Source organism: Pezoporus occidentalis, unplaced genomic scaffold (genome assembly GCF_034315485.1).
Source record: "Pezoporus occidentalis ecotype Australia unplaced genomic scaffold, CSIRO_AGI_Poc_V1 ctg423, whole genome shotgun sequence".
Lineage (NCBI taxonomy): Eukaryota > Metazoa > Chordata > Aves > Psittaciformes > Psittacidae > Pezoporus > Pezoporus occidentalis.
The window spans coordinates 1-14,730 of record NW_026915751.1 but is presented as its reverse complement, the minus strand read 5'-3'; the positions used below and the strand labels follow the sequence as shown (position 1 = coordinate 14,730).

At 47.0% G+C, this 14,730-nt stretch overlaps 1 protein-coding gene and 3 long non-coding RNA genes across 6 annotated transcripts; 2 read left to right on the top strand and 2 right to left on the bottom strand.

Moving 5' to 3' along the window:
• The first annotated feature begins 65 nt into the window (after positions 1-65).
• LOC134171797 (uncharacterized) lies at positions 66-4,451 on the top strand. Of its 2 annotated transcripts, XR_009967735.1 has the most exons (3): positions 83-343; positions 779-898; positions 4,067-4,451. It is a non-coding gene; the product is annotated as an uncharacterized LOC134171797 (long non-coding RNA). The 2 variants fall into 2 exon arrangements; XR_009967734.1 differs by lacking the exon at positions 4,067-4,451 and having other exon boundaries at positions 66-343; positions 779-1,146.
• Positions 345-14,724, bottom strand: RAB11B (RAB11B, member RAS oncogene family). 2 transcript variants are annotated; one of them, XM_062634345.1, is made up of 5 exons: positions 14,608-14,724; positions 9,350-9,545; positions 7,667-7,860; positions 6,461-6,620; positions 345-898 (listed from the first exon to the last, which is right to left on the bottom strand). In XM_062634345.1, exons 1-4 carry the CDS (start codon positions 14,645-14,647, stop codon positions 6,466-6,468), a joined length of 585 nt encoding a protein of 194 aa, XP_062490329.1. In that variant the 5' UTR covers positions 14,648-14,724; the 3' UTR covers positions 345-898; positions 6,461-6,465. The 2 variants fall into 2 exon arrangements, with proteins under 2 accessions (XP_062490329.1, XP_062490327.1); XM_062634343.1 differs by lacking the exon at positions 345-898 and adding an exon at positions 2,360-4,126 and having other exon boundaries at positions 6,540-6,620.
• On the bottom strand, positions 10,264-11,511 carry LOC134171799 (uncharacterized). The gene is made up of 2 exons (XR_009967737.1): positions 11,399-11,511; positions 10,264-10,520 (listed from the first exon to the last, which is right to left on the bottom strand). It is a non-coding gene; the product is annotated as an uncharacterized LOC134171799 (long non-coding RNA).
• Positions 11,662-13,264, top strand: LOC134171798 (uncharacterized). Its single transcript, XR_009967736.1, has 2 exons — positions 11,662-11,722; positions 11,868-13,264. It is a non-coding gene; the product is annotated as an uncharacterized LOC134171798 (long non-coding RNA).
• Positions 14,725-14,730: the final 6 nt, after the last annotated feature.

Here is a 14,730-nt window from a genome sequence, read left to right as displayed (position 1 = left end):
GAACCCGGCCGGCGTCGCTGCGCGACCTCGCTGGCAACAGCAGCTGGCCAATAGGAGCCCTGCAAGGCAGCTGGGCCCCGCCCATCCCGGCTCTCCTCAGCTCCGGGTCCCTCCGCTGCTCCCTGAGGCGGCCGCGGCTCCGGGAGGGCACGACCCGGCCCCGGGCTCCCTCCCCGCCGCGCCCGGTGCTGGGCACTGGCGGTAGCGAGCTCCCGCCCGCCGCTCCCCTCAGCCCAGCGCCCCCCACCGGCTGAGGCAGGAGCGGACCCGGCGAGGCCCAGGCCCAAAGCTCCGTCCCCACCTCCTTCTCGACCGGCGTTTGGAACAGAACGTCGCACACACGGTATGATTTGGCAATCTTTATATCCACAGTACAGCGTAACCATGCACAAAAACCGAGTGAGGCGGTATTTACAGAGTGAAATTGCACTTAACACAGGAACCGGGGGGAAAGTAAAGGAAAGGAACTTCTCTTCCGGGTTGCATAAAGGCCCAGTGCTGGTTATAGCCTACAAAGCCTGATGGACAACACTGCTGTTCGGTGTCTGACCTGTGTAAAGTTAACTGTTAGCTATTGAAAGAGTGGAGCCCTGGAGATACTCCATTAATCACCATTCATTATCAAGAGTCTGCAAGTCAAAGGAATACAACTTCAGCCCTGATTCACTATGTTTTACCTTAAGGACAGTCAGTCTTCACCTGTAATTGATTGATTTTTCTCTTCTTACTTCAGTTTCAGCCCCTAGCTTTAATACTGGGTCTTATTTGTTTTCTGAAGGAAAAAGGCCTCCCTAACTGACTGAGTCACTTCATAAGGATCTTCTTTATGCTACAGAGTCTAAAACCTCTAAGCAAGGCCTTCCTTTATGCTTGGAAAGGAAACAATCACCAAGCACAGGTAAGACTCATCCACTGCCAGTCCCCAAGACAGATAACATCCATAACTTCTGGAACAGTACAGCATGCAGGAATCAAAGCGTAAGGAAACAAAAATATCTTCTGTACATCCTTCCCACCCTGCTGCATCCTGTTCACACACGAATACCCTGTTACCAGCCTTTCCATGTACTGGGGGGGTCATTGCAGGTGATCTAACAGAACAGCCTGTAAAGAAACCCAAACAAGGGGGATGTTTAGGATGCAGCAGTGCTTCTAACCTGCTAGAGATGTTGAGAAGGGATCATAGTGCCTTGATGGTCTCCAGAGCACACACAAAAAGTAGCAAACAGTTACTTATCAACTGGATTTTTACATTGATGCAAGTGTAGAGCTCCAAACCTTCCTATGAACCAAGCTTTCTTGGCCTGTACAGGCTATTGACAAACTCCTGGTGGAGACTTTAGCTCGCTTAAGTCTGTAAACATCTGATTCAAGAGGAAGATAAGCATTTAGATTGAGGCTAGTCTACCCAATGAACTTAATTTTACCAGTTACCTGTTTGTGTGCTCACCACCAAACCACCTTTATGGGTGCACCAAACAGCCCTACAGCAAAAGGCTTTCCACAACACACAGCAGAGCTCAAAACCACCCAGCCCCCATGGCATGAACAGCACAGGCTCAAAATCCACCTGCTCTGAGGGATGTTTGGTCAATGCACAATAAAGTTGTACAAGGGCTCTTCAACATCTGTATAATTTAATGGCACTTGAGCCCTAGACATGGACCTTTTGCTTGGACTCCGAGGCAATTTAGAGTCTCCCACAAAGCCAAAGACTGAAGAAAATCCTTGAGACAAGGAAGTGACTAAACAGCTTCTCAGCTTCTTACAGGACACCAGGTTGATTTAGAAACTTCATGTTAAGAATAGGATTTGCAGAGTAAACCCATTCATACACACCCTCAACTAAGTTGCCTTTAACAGCATGATTCTTCCTCACACTATTTCAACTCATTTAATAAAGAGTTTTGTTCAAAAATTAAGGAGCTCAGCTCCATTAGTGTCCACCTGCTCTTGAACAAAGTATTTTCAGTATCTCTGAACTTTCCACTCTGATGGGGTGCTTATCTGTCAGCCCTGCACATCTCATTTTGGTCTAGAACCACCGAAAAGAAGATGCCCCAGTTCCCACTGGCTGTATCTTCTCTCAGCAGGAGTCTATTAAAGTGTTAAAAGGTGCATCCTGAACTGGGACCCCTCTAGGACAGAGCCTAAAGAGGAATACTTATCCTCACTCAATGGGAAGAGGCTGCAAGCAGGAACCCCTTCACCTTGAATGTATCCTCTATAAACAAAGGTGAAAATTGGAAGTGCTTAGGCACCATGTCCACCTTTGCTATGAGCTACAGCCCTCTGGATGCAGACAGTACAAAATTAAAGTCATTGGTCTGGAAGTCTTAGAAAAGAAAAACCATCAGAGTTAACCGCCCTTAGTTTTATTACACAACCAGACAGAACAGTTGAGACTGGAATGTCAGATTTCCCCTTTAAGAACAATTCACTTTCCTATTTGCTTTGTATCAGAAAAAAAAAATTAACTCACTAATATGCATCAAGTGAGGTACAGTCTCAGAATACAAAGCAAAAATTCACTGCAAATTGCTTCAGAGAACAGCAGATGGTCTCCACCTCTTCCTTTAGATAGTTTCACCCAATATTTGTCTCATCATATAACATTCAGCATGTACCAGAGGGGACGCCAAGTGTGTAAGAGCTAGTGAAGGATGAAAAGCCATCACAGAAGATGTTCACAAGCTAGCAAGAGACTGACTACACCACGCTGTGTTAACATTCTTCCCATTCAGCAAAACAAAGTACTGTAGTAGGTAGCCCTGCTGATGACAAATCCCTTCCATCAGGTGAAGTACAATCATTTGAGAGTTACAGTCAGTAAAACTGAGTGAGAGGAAAACAACAGCTTAGTAGTTATTATGTGAAGTCTTAATATTACATATTTTAGTAGAGGTCAAGAAGATTATGCGCAAGGTCAATAGTGAAAGGTCACGAAGAGAAAGTTCAAGATGGTTCTGCAGAAGGCTTACAAAATGTATTATCATGTTCCTCTACAACAACCAAACCCCTTACAAGTGCAGGTCTATAGGTGACATGAACATATTGCTTCACTCACTCAAACAGGGTAGGAGAGATCTAGAGAAAAAAGCAGCATGCAAAAGAAACAAAACCAACCCTGGAACTACAGAAGCTCCTGCTTTCCAACACTGACCTACAGTACAAAATAAGCTACTTGTACAGGTTGCAAAAGGTTTCTGAAATCAAGATGCTGGCACTTACTGTACAATAACGTGAACTGATTAACAGAAGCTGTGAATAAATATTGAGCCACATCAGAGAGCCTGCACACACAGCACAGGCATTCAGGGTGGCAGAGAAAGCAATGCAGACATACTTCATTGTTCCCAAATAAAACAAGAAGAGAGGAAGATTCCCCAAGCAGGAAACTGTAAGCTCCACAGCCAGACAAACTGTATTAGGGGTAATTACATATAAAGTAATGTTATTTTCAGAGTTCTTATGTGTGTGCAGAGACTAAAAACCTCGCTGTGAGACTTGAACAGGACAGAAACAGAGCATTTGGTAGGTAGGACAGCTATTTTAATTTCTCCCCCATGTTTACAGAAACACAACACTGGGAGGGAAAAACCTTGTCACCTACATGTAGTTATTTCTTCAACTGTTATAGTCAAGTCCCCATGGTTTCTCTCCTGAAAAACCCTCAAAAACCTTTGAGGAGAGTGTTTCATGGGATGATATCCAGCAGCAGATGTTCCAACACAAACATGTCTATCAGATCAGTGCCTACATTTCAAGCCCAAAAGTCACCACATGGAAAGGGAGTTCAGAGGCAGGGGGATGTTAGCCCTACGATTAAAGCTCTAAGATGAAAGGGAGGGGGATGGGACTTGGGAATGGGATAAAGGAGGGAAGAGGGAGTCACTGAATCACAGGAGATAAGAAGTGCACACAAGTTTCTAAATGAAGCACAGACGAATTTGGCGGGCACAGGAGTCATCTACAGGAGGTCACAGATTCTGACAGCACTGGAGTTTGTTGGATTTCTGTCCGTCGGTGGTTGGTGGGACACTGATGTCCACAACGTTGTTGCCAGGAGACTCGTCATGCGCAGAGCGGTCCGCAATCTGCTTCTGCGAAACAATGCGGTAGATCTCTGCAATGAGAACACACTGCTCAGAGCACAGAAGGATGTGGCCTCCCAACACAGCACACGTCAGAGCAAGCTGTCAGAGGTGATGCAAGAACCCAAGAACAAGGAAGATTTTAACTTGAGAGCTGTGAAAGGGAATCTAGTTTCAGCAGCTGTGGTATGTAACATCTGGCTGGCTTTCCAGCTCTGTAATGGACACGTCAGCTTTGTCTGGAAAAGTTATTAAGACAAGATTCCTTACTGCCTTCCACCACAGTGCTTTGTATCACGTTCTTGTTCGATGACTCCATGAACATGGGTATTATTAAAAAGCTTTTTAAATTAGAAAGGAGCAGGAATCATGGAATGCTTTGGGTTGGAAGGAACCTTAAAGCTCATCCAGCTCAAACCCCTGCCACAGGCAGGGACACCTTCCACTGGAGCAGGTTGCTCCAATCCCAGTCCAACAGCTCCACATCCCTCTTGTGCTGTAGCCCCAGAGCTGGATCAGGACTGCAGGGGGGGGTCTCTGCAGGGCACGGCTCCTCCCTCGACCTGCTGCTCATGCTCTGGGGATCAGCCCATCAGACGGGGGGCGTTCTGGATCACGAGGAGAATCCTCATTTCTAAAGCAGGGAATCATTTCTAATTCAAAAACAAGGCAGCACAATTAAGACACCCCAATCAACAGGATGCAGAACGTCATTGTGCAGCAGTGGTAACAGGGCTCCATTTCACACTTCAGCTTCTGGCAAGCTGCTGCTACTACCAATGACAGCAGTGCCTCCCTGCAACAAATCTGTTCTCCCACCTATGACAGTAAAAAGCCACATGGTCCCATAAAGCTCCATATTGATCCAAAAATGCTTTTCCCGAGAGATGAATTTGACTCAAACTAATCTATGCCTAAAAGCACAAAGCTGTGACCACCAAAGAGAGACTGCCAGGGTCAAGGCCTTCAGAAACAAACCATTTCAAGTGCAGGTAGTAGAAATAACTTCAGCTGAAAACTTTTTAATATATGTATTTCACTGACTACAGTCCTTGCTCCAACTTCCCTCTATTGTGAAACAGGAAAAGGGCAAGGACCTCCCTGGAAATCTGTGGTAAATATTATGGTCACATTCATGCAGCCACAGCCTCAGAACAGAAACACCCAAAGTCTTTAGTGAGGATTCAAGATCATGGGGAACTCTGTGGGGTTTGTTGATGTGTTTATTAAGAGGTGGACGTATTTACAATGTTTAAAATAGAAACCTTTAACCAAAGCTGATCTCATTCCCTTGGCTACTACCTGCCGCTTTTTTTGCTGGTTTGGGGTTTCTTTAGTTTTAGTGAGTTGTTTGGGTTCCCACCCCAGCCTTTAGTGATCCCTCAAACTGGTGGCCAGTGAGGAAGCTCCTGTCCTGCTGCTCCCACCCTCTTCCCTCCTCCAAGTCCCTCCATGGTTGCTCTCAGCTCACTGCTTTACACAGCACATTTTCCCAGGTTTCTTCTCCTCACATAGGATTATTCTCCCCCAGGTAATCACTTTAGGAATGGCCTTTTCAGGACTACATAGTCTCACTAGCCACATCCCCACTGTACCTGAGCTGGTCAATCTCAACACTTTTGGGAGCCCAGGAGACAGTGTGTTGAGTTCAGTTTATTTGCTTATTTTACTGGCCTAGAACTCAGCTATGGTAAGGAATAGACAGGAACTGGATCTTGCCAACTGCTCCTGTTCACAGTATGGATCTTAAAGAGCTTTTAAAAAAAACAGAACATACTGACAAATTACACAGCACTTCCCCTCTCAGGATTCCAGACTGCTTTGGGTTGGAAGGAACCTTAAATCTCCTCCAGTTCCAACCCCTGCCACAGGCAGGGACACCTTCCACTAGGGCAGCTTGCTCCAAGCCCCTGTGTCCAACCTGGCCTTGAGCACTGCCAGGGATGGGGCAGCCACAGCTTCCCTGGGCACCCTGTGCCAGCGCCTCAGCACCCTCACAGGGAAGAGCTTCTGCCTAAGAGCTCATCTCAGTCTCCCCTCTGGCAGGTTAAAGCCATTCCCCTTGGCCTGTCCCTGCAGGCCCTTGTCCAAAGCCCCTTTCCATGTTTCCTGCAGCCCCTTTAGGCACTGGAGCTGCTCTCAGGTCTCCCCTTCAGGAGCCTTCTCTTCTCCAGGCTGACCCAGCCCAGCTCTCTCAGCCTGGCTCCAGAGTAGAGCTGCTCCAGCCCTCGCAGCATCTCCATGGCTATCAGGAGACTAGAAACCTCCAGGTTCTTGAGCAGAAAGCAATGTGTGGGGTGGGAGGCAGAACAGAAAGCTAAGGTTGGAAGGCTTGCAAACTAGCCATCGTTCCTAACACTTCCCAAATATTCTAGGTAACTACAAAACATGCCCGTGAAGAAGATCCACTACCTCTCAAGGTCCTCCAAAAAAACAAAACCATACCTGTAAGGATGTTCTTGAAGGCTTCTTCTACGTTTGTTGAATCCAGAGCAGAAGTTTCAATAAAAGATAAGTTATTTTTCTCTGTAATAGATAACAAGTGGTTCAATTAAGAACTGTACTATCACTTCATTTCACATTTACTTTGAGGTTTTCACCTTAATTTATAGGTCAAACCAGATGGGGCAGAGTCTTTTTTGTTTTCCTGTTACATTATGAACTTGGTGCACCCATTATTTAGCTGCTGGTGTTTCAGCAGTGTCCCTTTGACCGCTTGTGAGAACACTGTTCTCACCACAGCCCTTGTTCATAGAATTATAGTATAGTTAGGGTTGGAAAGGGCCTTAAGGTCATCTAGTTCCAACTTCAGAACACATTTAAGCAAACTATAGCGATATTCCTAGAAGGATTTTAAAGGCTATACATTTAAATTCCATCTCCAAGCTTGACAGCCACACAAAATTAAGTTGAATGTCCCATGTGTGGCCTGTACAGGCTCTGCAGGATAAAGAAGAGAGTAAAGTAATGCAGTGGCAGCAGCTCACAAAACCCACTTGATTTCTCCCAAGAAAGACTTGGGAATCTGGAATCTTGAAGATTACCAGTCCCAAGTCTCATAAATGAAACTAGATGACACTACACTCTGATGACATCAGTGCTCTGGAGCATAAACTCCACCACCTACGAGAAGGTTCAGTATTCATTTGCTGCTGTCCACACTGATCTGTACCTCAGCAGAACCAGCCCTCTAGGAAGGAAGGGAGGAAGGAAGGACATTTTAGGTTGTGATATTTTGTATTTCTGTTGTGACATTTTCCCTTCTCAATGTTGCTCACTGTGTCCAGCCCTGCTAGAGGAAGTGTTTCATCTTCAGCTATCAGGCAGCTCAAGGACAGTTTCAATCACGTGTACTACCACTAGATTGAAAAACAAAACAAAAACCAAACCCACAAACCCAACCAACCACACACACCGTTTCATAAACCAAGAGATTTTCACTTTAAAGGCAATCTTAAAAGCCTTTTTTAGGGTCAGAAATAAACCTGAGGTGAACGATCAGTCCTGGCCAACAGCTTGCACCAACATCATCACCTTCAGAAAGCACAAACCCAGCAACACTGTCAACAAACCTGCAAAAGCCCGGGCCTCATCCGTGGGCACAGCTCTCAGGTGGCGGAGGTCACTCTTGTTCCCCACCAGCATGATGACAATGTTGTTGTCTGCATGATCTCTAAGCTCCTTTAGCCAGCGCTCCACATTCTCATAGGTGAGATGTTTGGCAATGTCATAGACAAGAAGAGCCCCAACAGCACCACGATAATATCTGAAACCATAAGGTACAGCCCTTTAGAGTTCTGCCTGAGTTCCACCAACAAACCTGGTGGTTTGTTATCTGGTGCTTTTATCTTGGTGACTACAGGTTGGGTGCATTTCAACTCAAGCCAAGGGCTCAGGACAGCACAAGCCAGTCAGTACCAGCAATCCTGTAACAGCCATATCTCTCTTCCATGCAATCCCACCACTTCCCTGCTCCTCCAGCACCTGGCTACCATGTCACTGAACTGATTTGGGACACCAAGTCAGCAGAAAACATTCCCTTTCTACTGCTGGTTGGTGTTGTGCTGGCTCAGCAAGCTCAACTGGCCCAGCCATGTGTCAAGCAAGAGCTTGTGCCAGCACAGAGGAGAGGCAGGAGCACAGGACTAAAGATGAACTGCTTCTCATTAGTGGAACCAGTCTCGGGAGCAGTTTTTGTGCTTTTCCAGCAGTAAGAAAAAGTTGAGGGTCACAAACCAGAAAATACATTTGAAAAACACACTAACAAGATGCAATTTGAAATCACATCTGCTTCTGCATTCCTTTGTTTTGCATTCCTTCCGTAGAGGAGCCCTTTGGGCTCCATGGTCTTGTACTGTTCTCCCATCTATTCTGCATTACCCGTTTCATCCCCATGAGAAAGTTCCACTTACCTTGAGGTTAACACAAATGGCTCAGTCTGTGCATGATTCAGAAACAAGTCAGTCCCTTTTAAAACTAATATACATCTGTAACGCTAGATACCAATTCACTGGTTAGAACATGCCCTGGATAACCAGGCATGTCAATAGGGTTCTCTCCCCCCAGATATACTTCTGCCTATTACCTGCATGAAATAGCTATAACCCAGAGGTTACATCTTAAGACACTGGTTAGAGTAACAAGGTGCTGTGCATAAAAGCTTCTCAGCACCACTGTTCTAAGCAGGGATGTGCTTAATGCTACAGTCAGTAGTACTACAGTTCCCTTTCTTACTGGTTATTCAGCCTGCACTCTTGGACCTAATTTTCAGGGCTGTGACTAATTCCAAGTTACTGAGGTTTCAGGGGAGTTTGTGGCTCCAGACTGTTCTAAAAATGCCTTCAGTCTCAAGATTGAGGGGGCAATGGAGACCAGAAGCCACCATTCCTACACTACAGCTTGACGCCAAACAGTATCCAGCTTCAGCATGGGGAATGAGTGCCATTTCTGATGGAAGATAACACATCCAGGGCAGTTAAAAAACCCACATCACAAGGCTCAGAACAGACCATCCCACCCTTCTGATTTAAGTGGTCATTTTTTTCTAATATACCACTAGAATCTAAAAATTAGTTTCATTATATTAATCAAAGAACACAAATTTCCTATCTTATGACTTGGATCTACATCGACGTCTGTCACAATGATTTTGTCATGTGTCCCAAATGGGTTTCATTAATTCTCTACCCATAAGTTTTTCTGCACCAGCTCTGCTAGAACTCTGCCCTCAGCCTGAGCACAGCCCTGGTACTCACGCTGAGGTAATGGCACGGTATCGTTCTTGTCCTGCAGTATCCCAGATCTGGGCTTTTATCGTCTTCCCATCCACCTGGATGCTCCTGGTGGCAAATTCCACCCCAATGGTGCTCTTACTCTCCAGGTTGAACTCATTGCGTGTGAAACGGGACAGGAGATTACTCTTCCCAACTCCAGAGTCTCCAATCAAAACAACTGAAAGAAAAGACAGTATTTTAGATAGTAATTCTTCATCCCAGCATTTACACACTGCAGTGGAGCAGGACCCAGAGGAGTTGCAAGCTAGATAAACATTGGAGAAAGTTACACCACCTTTTACTACTCACAGCTTGCTTCCCAAGCCCCTAAAGCCCCATGTTAACACTAAATCAAGAACACGGCAACAGGCTGACAAAAGCCTGTGTACAATATAAACCTACTCTAGTTTAAAAAAAATAAAAAGCCACAGTAAGTGGAATGAAACAATTCTTTGCAGACCTTTTTGGGGCCATACAGGGTATTTTATTTCAATAATTCATAAATAGGTTTACCACAAAAAGGGGAAAATAGGAGACACTTGATCCTACAAACAGGATACAAAGCAAAGCAGAACCTGTGCCAGCAAAACAAGCTCTAGGAGGTTGCAGGAGAAGGAAAAGATGAGCTCAAAATCTCTTCCTCCACACGAGGTGTTGCCATGTTAACAGAGGAACGGTAGCGCAGGGAGATCTCTAGCACACAAACCCCAGCTTTACTGGAAGGAAAAGATAAAAGGTACATCTTGTAGTAGGAGTTTCCCCCTCCTTCAGGGCTGCAGCTCTGCCATCCTGCTGCTTCACACCCAGCCACGCTGCACCAGGCTCCCCACGAGACCTCATCCTCAACAGCTGCAGAGCCAGGATTTGGCATTCCACGTTCTTTATTTTTGTGTAGGTGCATTAGCTCCGTTTTCTTAAATCCCTGTATTACTGACTAGAGCAAGAAATAACAAAAGGGAAACAGACTAAAAGCAATTAAGCCACCCTCCCTTAGTCACAGCAAATCCTGTGTCACGTATGCCTTTGGGATTCAAACTAACAGCACCCTGGATTGAGCAAAGGCAGTCACTGTCAGGAAGCTTCTTCAACCTCGGGAATATGTCCTACTCCAGTTCCAATCTGTTGATCTTCCTCATTCAACAATCTGATTTTCCTACGGAAAGGGAGACACGGGCAGAAAACATTCCTGATCCCTCCACAACAGATTACAGATGACTCTTGTCATTCCACACTTCCAGCATGAGCTCACCAGCGTTCTCCCAGGGTTAAGGATCATACTCATCTCTCAGTGTTATAATAACTTTTTGCTGCTGAGGCTGTTGTTTCAGGACACAGCCCTGGCAACACCCTGCCAGCACATTCCCAAACTCCTGCTGTAGCTCTGTTACAGCTCCGGAGCTGCGCTGGGAGATGGCTGAAATGCTCCAGACTCCCCCCTCCCCTCATCTGGCTGAGAGCACAGACAGACAATTGTGCTGGCACAGCTGAACAGTCACAGCACAACAGAGGCAGGAACAGGCAGCTGGTGGGTCCCACAGCCACAGGCAGGAACAGGCAGCCACAATGTCCCACCTGGGATAGCTTAAAGCAGCTCCTCACTGCTCTGCCCTCACTGGCAAACAGCAGAATCCAGTTTATAGGGTAAAATCATAGAATCCCAGCCTGGTTTGTGTTGGAAGGGACCTTAAAGCTCCTTAAAGTCCCAACCCCTGCCATGGGCAGGGACACCTTCCACTAGAGCAGTTTGCTCCAAGCCCCTCCAACCTGGCCTTGAACACTATAAAAAGATTTTAGGAGGAGTTCTAACTCTAGGACTCTGTTAGCTTTATTTTCCAGACCAAGTTTTTCATCACTAATTCCACTGGGTGTTCCAAAGCTCACGCATCTTACACAGTGATCCGCTGCCTTAGGGGAGGCTGTAGCCTACTTCAAACTCCTGACCATGATGAGGAAGAGGTAAGAACATCCACCATACAAGCTAGACCAGCTTGGAAAAACCCTGAAGCTTCAGCTGTTTCCAAAGGGAATTACCTTCTCGTCAATCTGCAGCTGGAGAAAGCACAGCCTCCTCTCCAGGTTCTGGCCACCTCCTATCCTCTGGCATTTTAGAGCCATCAGCTTTGTGCACCAGCCATACAAATGGCTCTCAGGTCATTAACTCCATCTGTCACAGGAAGAAATTCAGGGGGTCCTGCGCTCCTTTAGCTGGTTCCTCTCCTCAGCTGCAATCACCAGGCAAAGCTGCAGGCTCCCCCTTTCCCAGGCTGCTCCAGGTCCTAGCAGAACTTGTGAGAGCATTTTTGAGGAGTTACTGGATGCAGAAGTAACAAAGGAAGGCAGCCAGATCCCAACTCAGTAAGTAACGTTCCCTCTGCCTTATAGTGGTGCATCCTTAATACTCAACCTTGAGCATCAAACAGGCATTTTCACTGTCAGGAGAAAGAGACAAAGACTGAAAGTGCACAAGAAGACAGAACCCACACACTTTTGTTTTCTACAGGAATCAAGCAAGAAGATACCTTCCAGATTCTGGTCCAAGTGATTAGACTTTGATAAAGTTCCTGCATTTGGGAACAGGCCACCAGACAGCACTGCCTGTTCAAATGCACAAGTCTTGACAGAGTAGAAAAGCTCGTCAGAAACATTAAGTCCTTTAGGTCACCAGGTATTGATGATGGATCTGAATTTGTCATAAGCACAAGATTTGTTAGGCTTAAGCTCTCATCAGAGCACTCTAAAATCCCACAAAGGGAAAAGCAAACTCCCCTTTTCTCTGGGTGTTTTTTCCTTCCTTTCTCAGGAGCCAGCATCAGATTGAAAATAAACCCTGATAACAGCTCCTCTGCTGGAAAGGGACATTCATGTGCACATCACATCGAGTAGCTACAAGGCTTCCAATATTTTAACTCCTAATAAAAAGTCATGAATTCTGTTCCAGATCAAACCCATTCAAAACTCATCAGGAGAAGTTCCTGCTTTTCTTAACCATCCCAGCTACAAACCCGGTTGGAGCAGAGCTTGGAGTCACCGGCTCTACTTGGACTCCATCACCAAAACACTTCCCCAAGATCCTCACAGCCCCACAGACAAAACCCAGCTTCTTCTCCCAAAGGCTGGCTCAGTCACTTTGTGGTGATGCATACAAGCAGCAGTTCTGACTATCGGGATGCAGGCAGAAGGGGAAATTGGGAATAAAGATAAACAGGCCCTAGCTTAGCAGAGCAGCTTTGACCATGACCACACTCACATCCCCAGAGGGCCACCAAACCTTAAATTAGTTTTTCCCTACTCTGTGCCAGACCCAATAAGCCAGCTGATGCTGGGCTCTCCCTCTGGAAATGGCTGGTCCTGAAGCAGAAGCTGATGGACACCACAAATGACAGAACACCAGGAACAGTGAGCCAGCTCACACAGAGACTGTTGCTACAAACCCCTTGGCCATTTTCACCCCTAGCCAATTGTTTTATAGGCACTATTTTACATGAAAGAGACTAACAATAAATGGGGCCCTCTTCCTTTTAACCTTCGCATAAAGCTGATTAATAGAATCATAGAATGGTTTGGGCTGAAGGGACCTTAAAGCTCATCGAGTTCCAGCCCCCTGCCATGGGCAGGGACACCTTCTACTAGAGCAGGCTGCTCAATCAATGCTAAATCACAGAAGTTCCTGCACAAGCAATTCCAGATCTCCCACTATATTAAAATTAAAGTAAAAATTGTGACTTTAAAGCAACACCGCATTCAACTGCGGCATCCAAAATAATATTACAACACAAGGATGCAAACTTCCGACACAAATGCAACTGTAAAAGCTAAAAATCAGGGTCCCAACTAGATTTCCTTTGGAAACAGGGGGGAGTGCTCAAATCTTAAATTTGACAAAAGTAATCTTTCCCAGACGTCTTCATTGCTATTTCTACCTTTGACACTACACAAACCAGATAGAAGACAGTTCAGAAGCCATGTACATTGCTAAGAAAGGGCTAACCCAGAAGCCAATCAAACCCCTGGGCATGATTTTTCTCCATGACATCAATTCTCCTTGATATTTAATCCCATTACTAGCTGGGACAGGAGGAAAAGAAGGGGAAGACAGTCCTACAGCAGAGATGTCACCCCACTTGGTCCCATTTATATGCCTCAATTCTTGCCTAGTCCCAAAAAGCCAATAAGGAAGGAAAATATGAGGAAGGTTTGTTCATTTCCCAAAACAAACCCACACCACAACCCCTACCCAAAAGATACACAGAAAAGGACAATTCCCTCACCCCCCATTTTTCATTAAGAGCTACAAACTATGCCAAGCTCCTCTGCAGCAGCAACACAGCAGGATGGGTCCTGACCAAATAGCTTTAGGTGAAGTTTCACTCCAGACAGAATTCAAAATGCATTTCCAAGGTGACTGCAGTTTTGTCTCATTGACTATTCACAGAAAGAAAGAAAAGAAGTAAAATGCTTAGCCTTTCAAGTTCCTGGCTCTTAAACCACTTGGGAAATAGGTGGTGGATTGACTTCAGAAGGAAACTAGTTTAGCCCCAGACAGCTGAGCACGTTTTTGGAGGTTAGTCTTCTCCTTTACAGACAGAGAAGAAATCAGGGGTGTTTTCCACCCTATCCTGAAGGCTGCAAAGCAAATACACACAACAGGCAAACACATCCAGCCAGGATTTCCAGCAGATGAGCACGAAGCAAACATGGAGGCAAACGTTTGAGCCCCATCCACACCATTGCTCAGGCCTCGAAGGCAGAGATGCGGGACACCGCAGGGAACAGCTCGATCCAGGCACCTTCACACACGCAGGACACTGACCGGCGGCAACCCTTACCCACCAGTGACACTAAACCCACCCGAGCCGGCGCCAGCAGACACCCACGTCCCCACCCAGCCGCTGCATGCAGGTGCTGGGCAACCCAAACGTCCCAGGTTCGGGGACAGAAGCATCAACACCAACCCCTGCAGAGCCCGATCAATGCTGCTCCGCTCCCCGCCCGTTACCGGCGCCCCGCGGGCACCTGCGAGCCCTCCTCCCTCGGAACCCAAGTTTCCTCCGCTCGTCTCGCACCGGGGGCGATCCTGGGGCCACCCCCACCTGCGGCACCCCCGGCCCAGCCCCCGCGGATCCCCACCGCCCGCTGCCAACGCGCAGCCCGGCGCCAGGCCCGGGCAGGGCCGCCCCGCGCACAAAGGCCGCGGCGGCCGCCCCGAGCCCGGAGCGGCGAGGCCGGGCCGGCAGCGGTACCTTTGAAGAGGTAGTCGTACTCGTCGTCCCGGGTGCCCATGGCGATGGCGGCGCCGACCCTCTGCTGCCAGGCACCGACCGCGGCCCAGCCGGGAGGGGGGGAGAACGGGGCACCGCGCCCGC

Bases quoted from the DNA above. Each gene is read 5' to 3' on its own strand.
- RAB11B (XM_062634343.1), bottom strand. From the start codon at position 14,647: ATGGGCACCCGGGACGACGAGTACGACTACCTCTTCAAAG. The intron at 7,861-9,349 runs GTGAGTACCAGG...TTATGGTTTCAG, and splicing joins TACCGTGCCATTACCTCAGC to ATATTATCGTGGTGCTGTTG. The intron at 6,621-7,666 runs GTTTGTTGACAG...TATCTATTACAG, and splicing joins TGAGGCCCGGGCTTTTGCAG to AGAAAAATAACTTATCTTTT.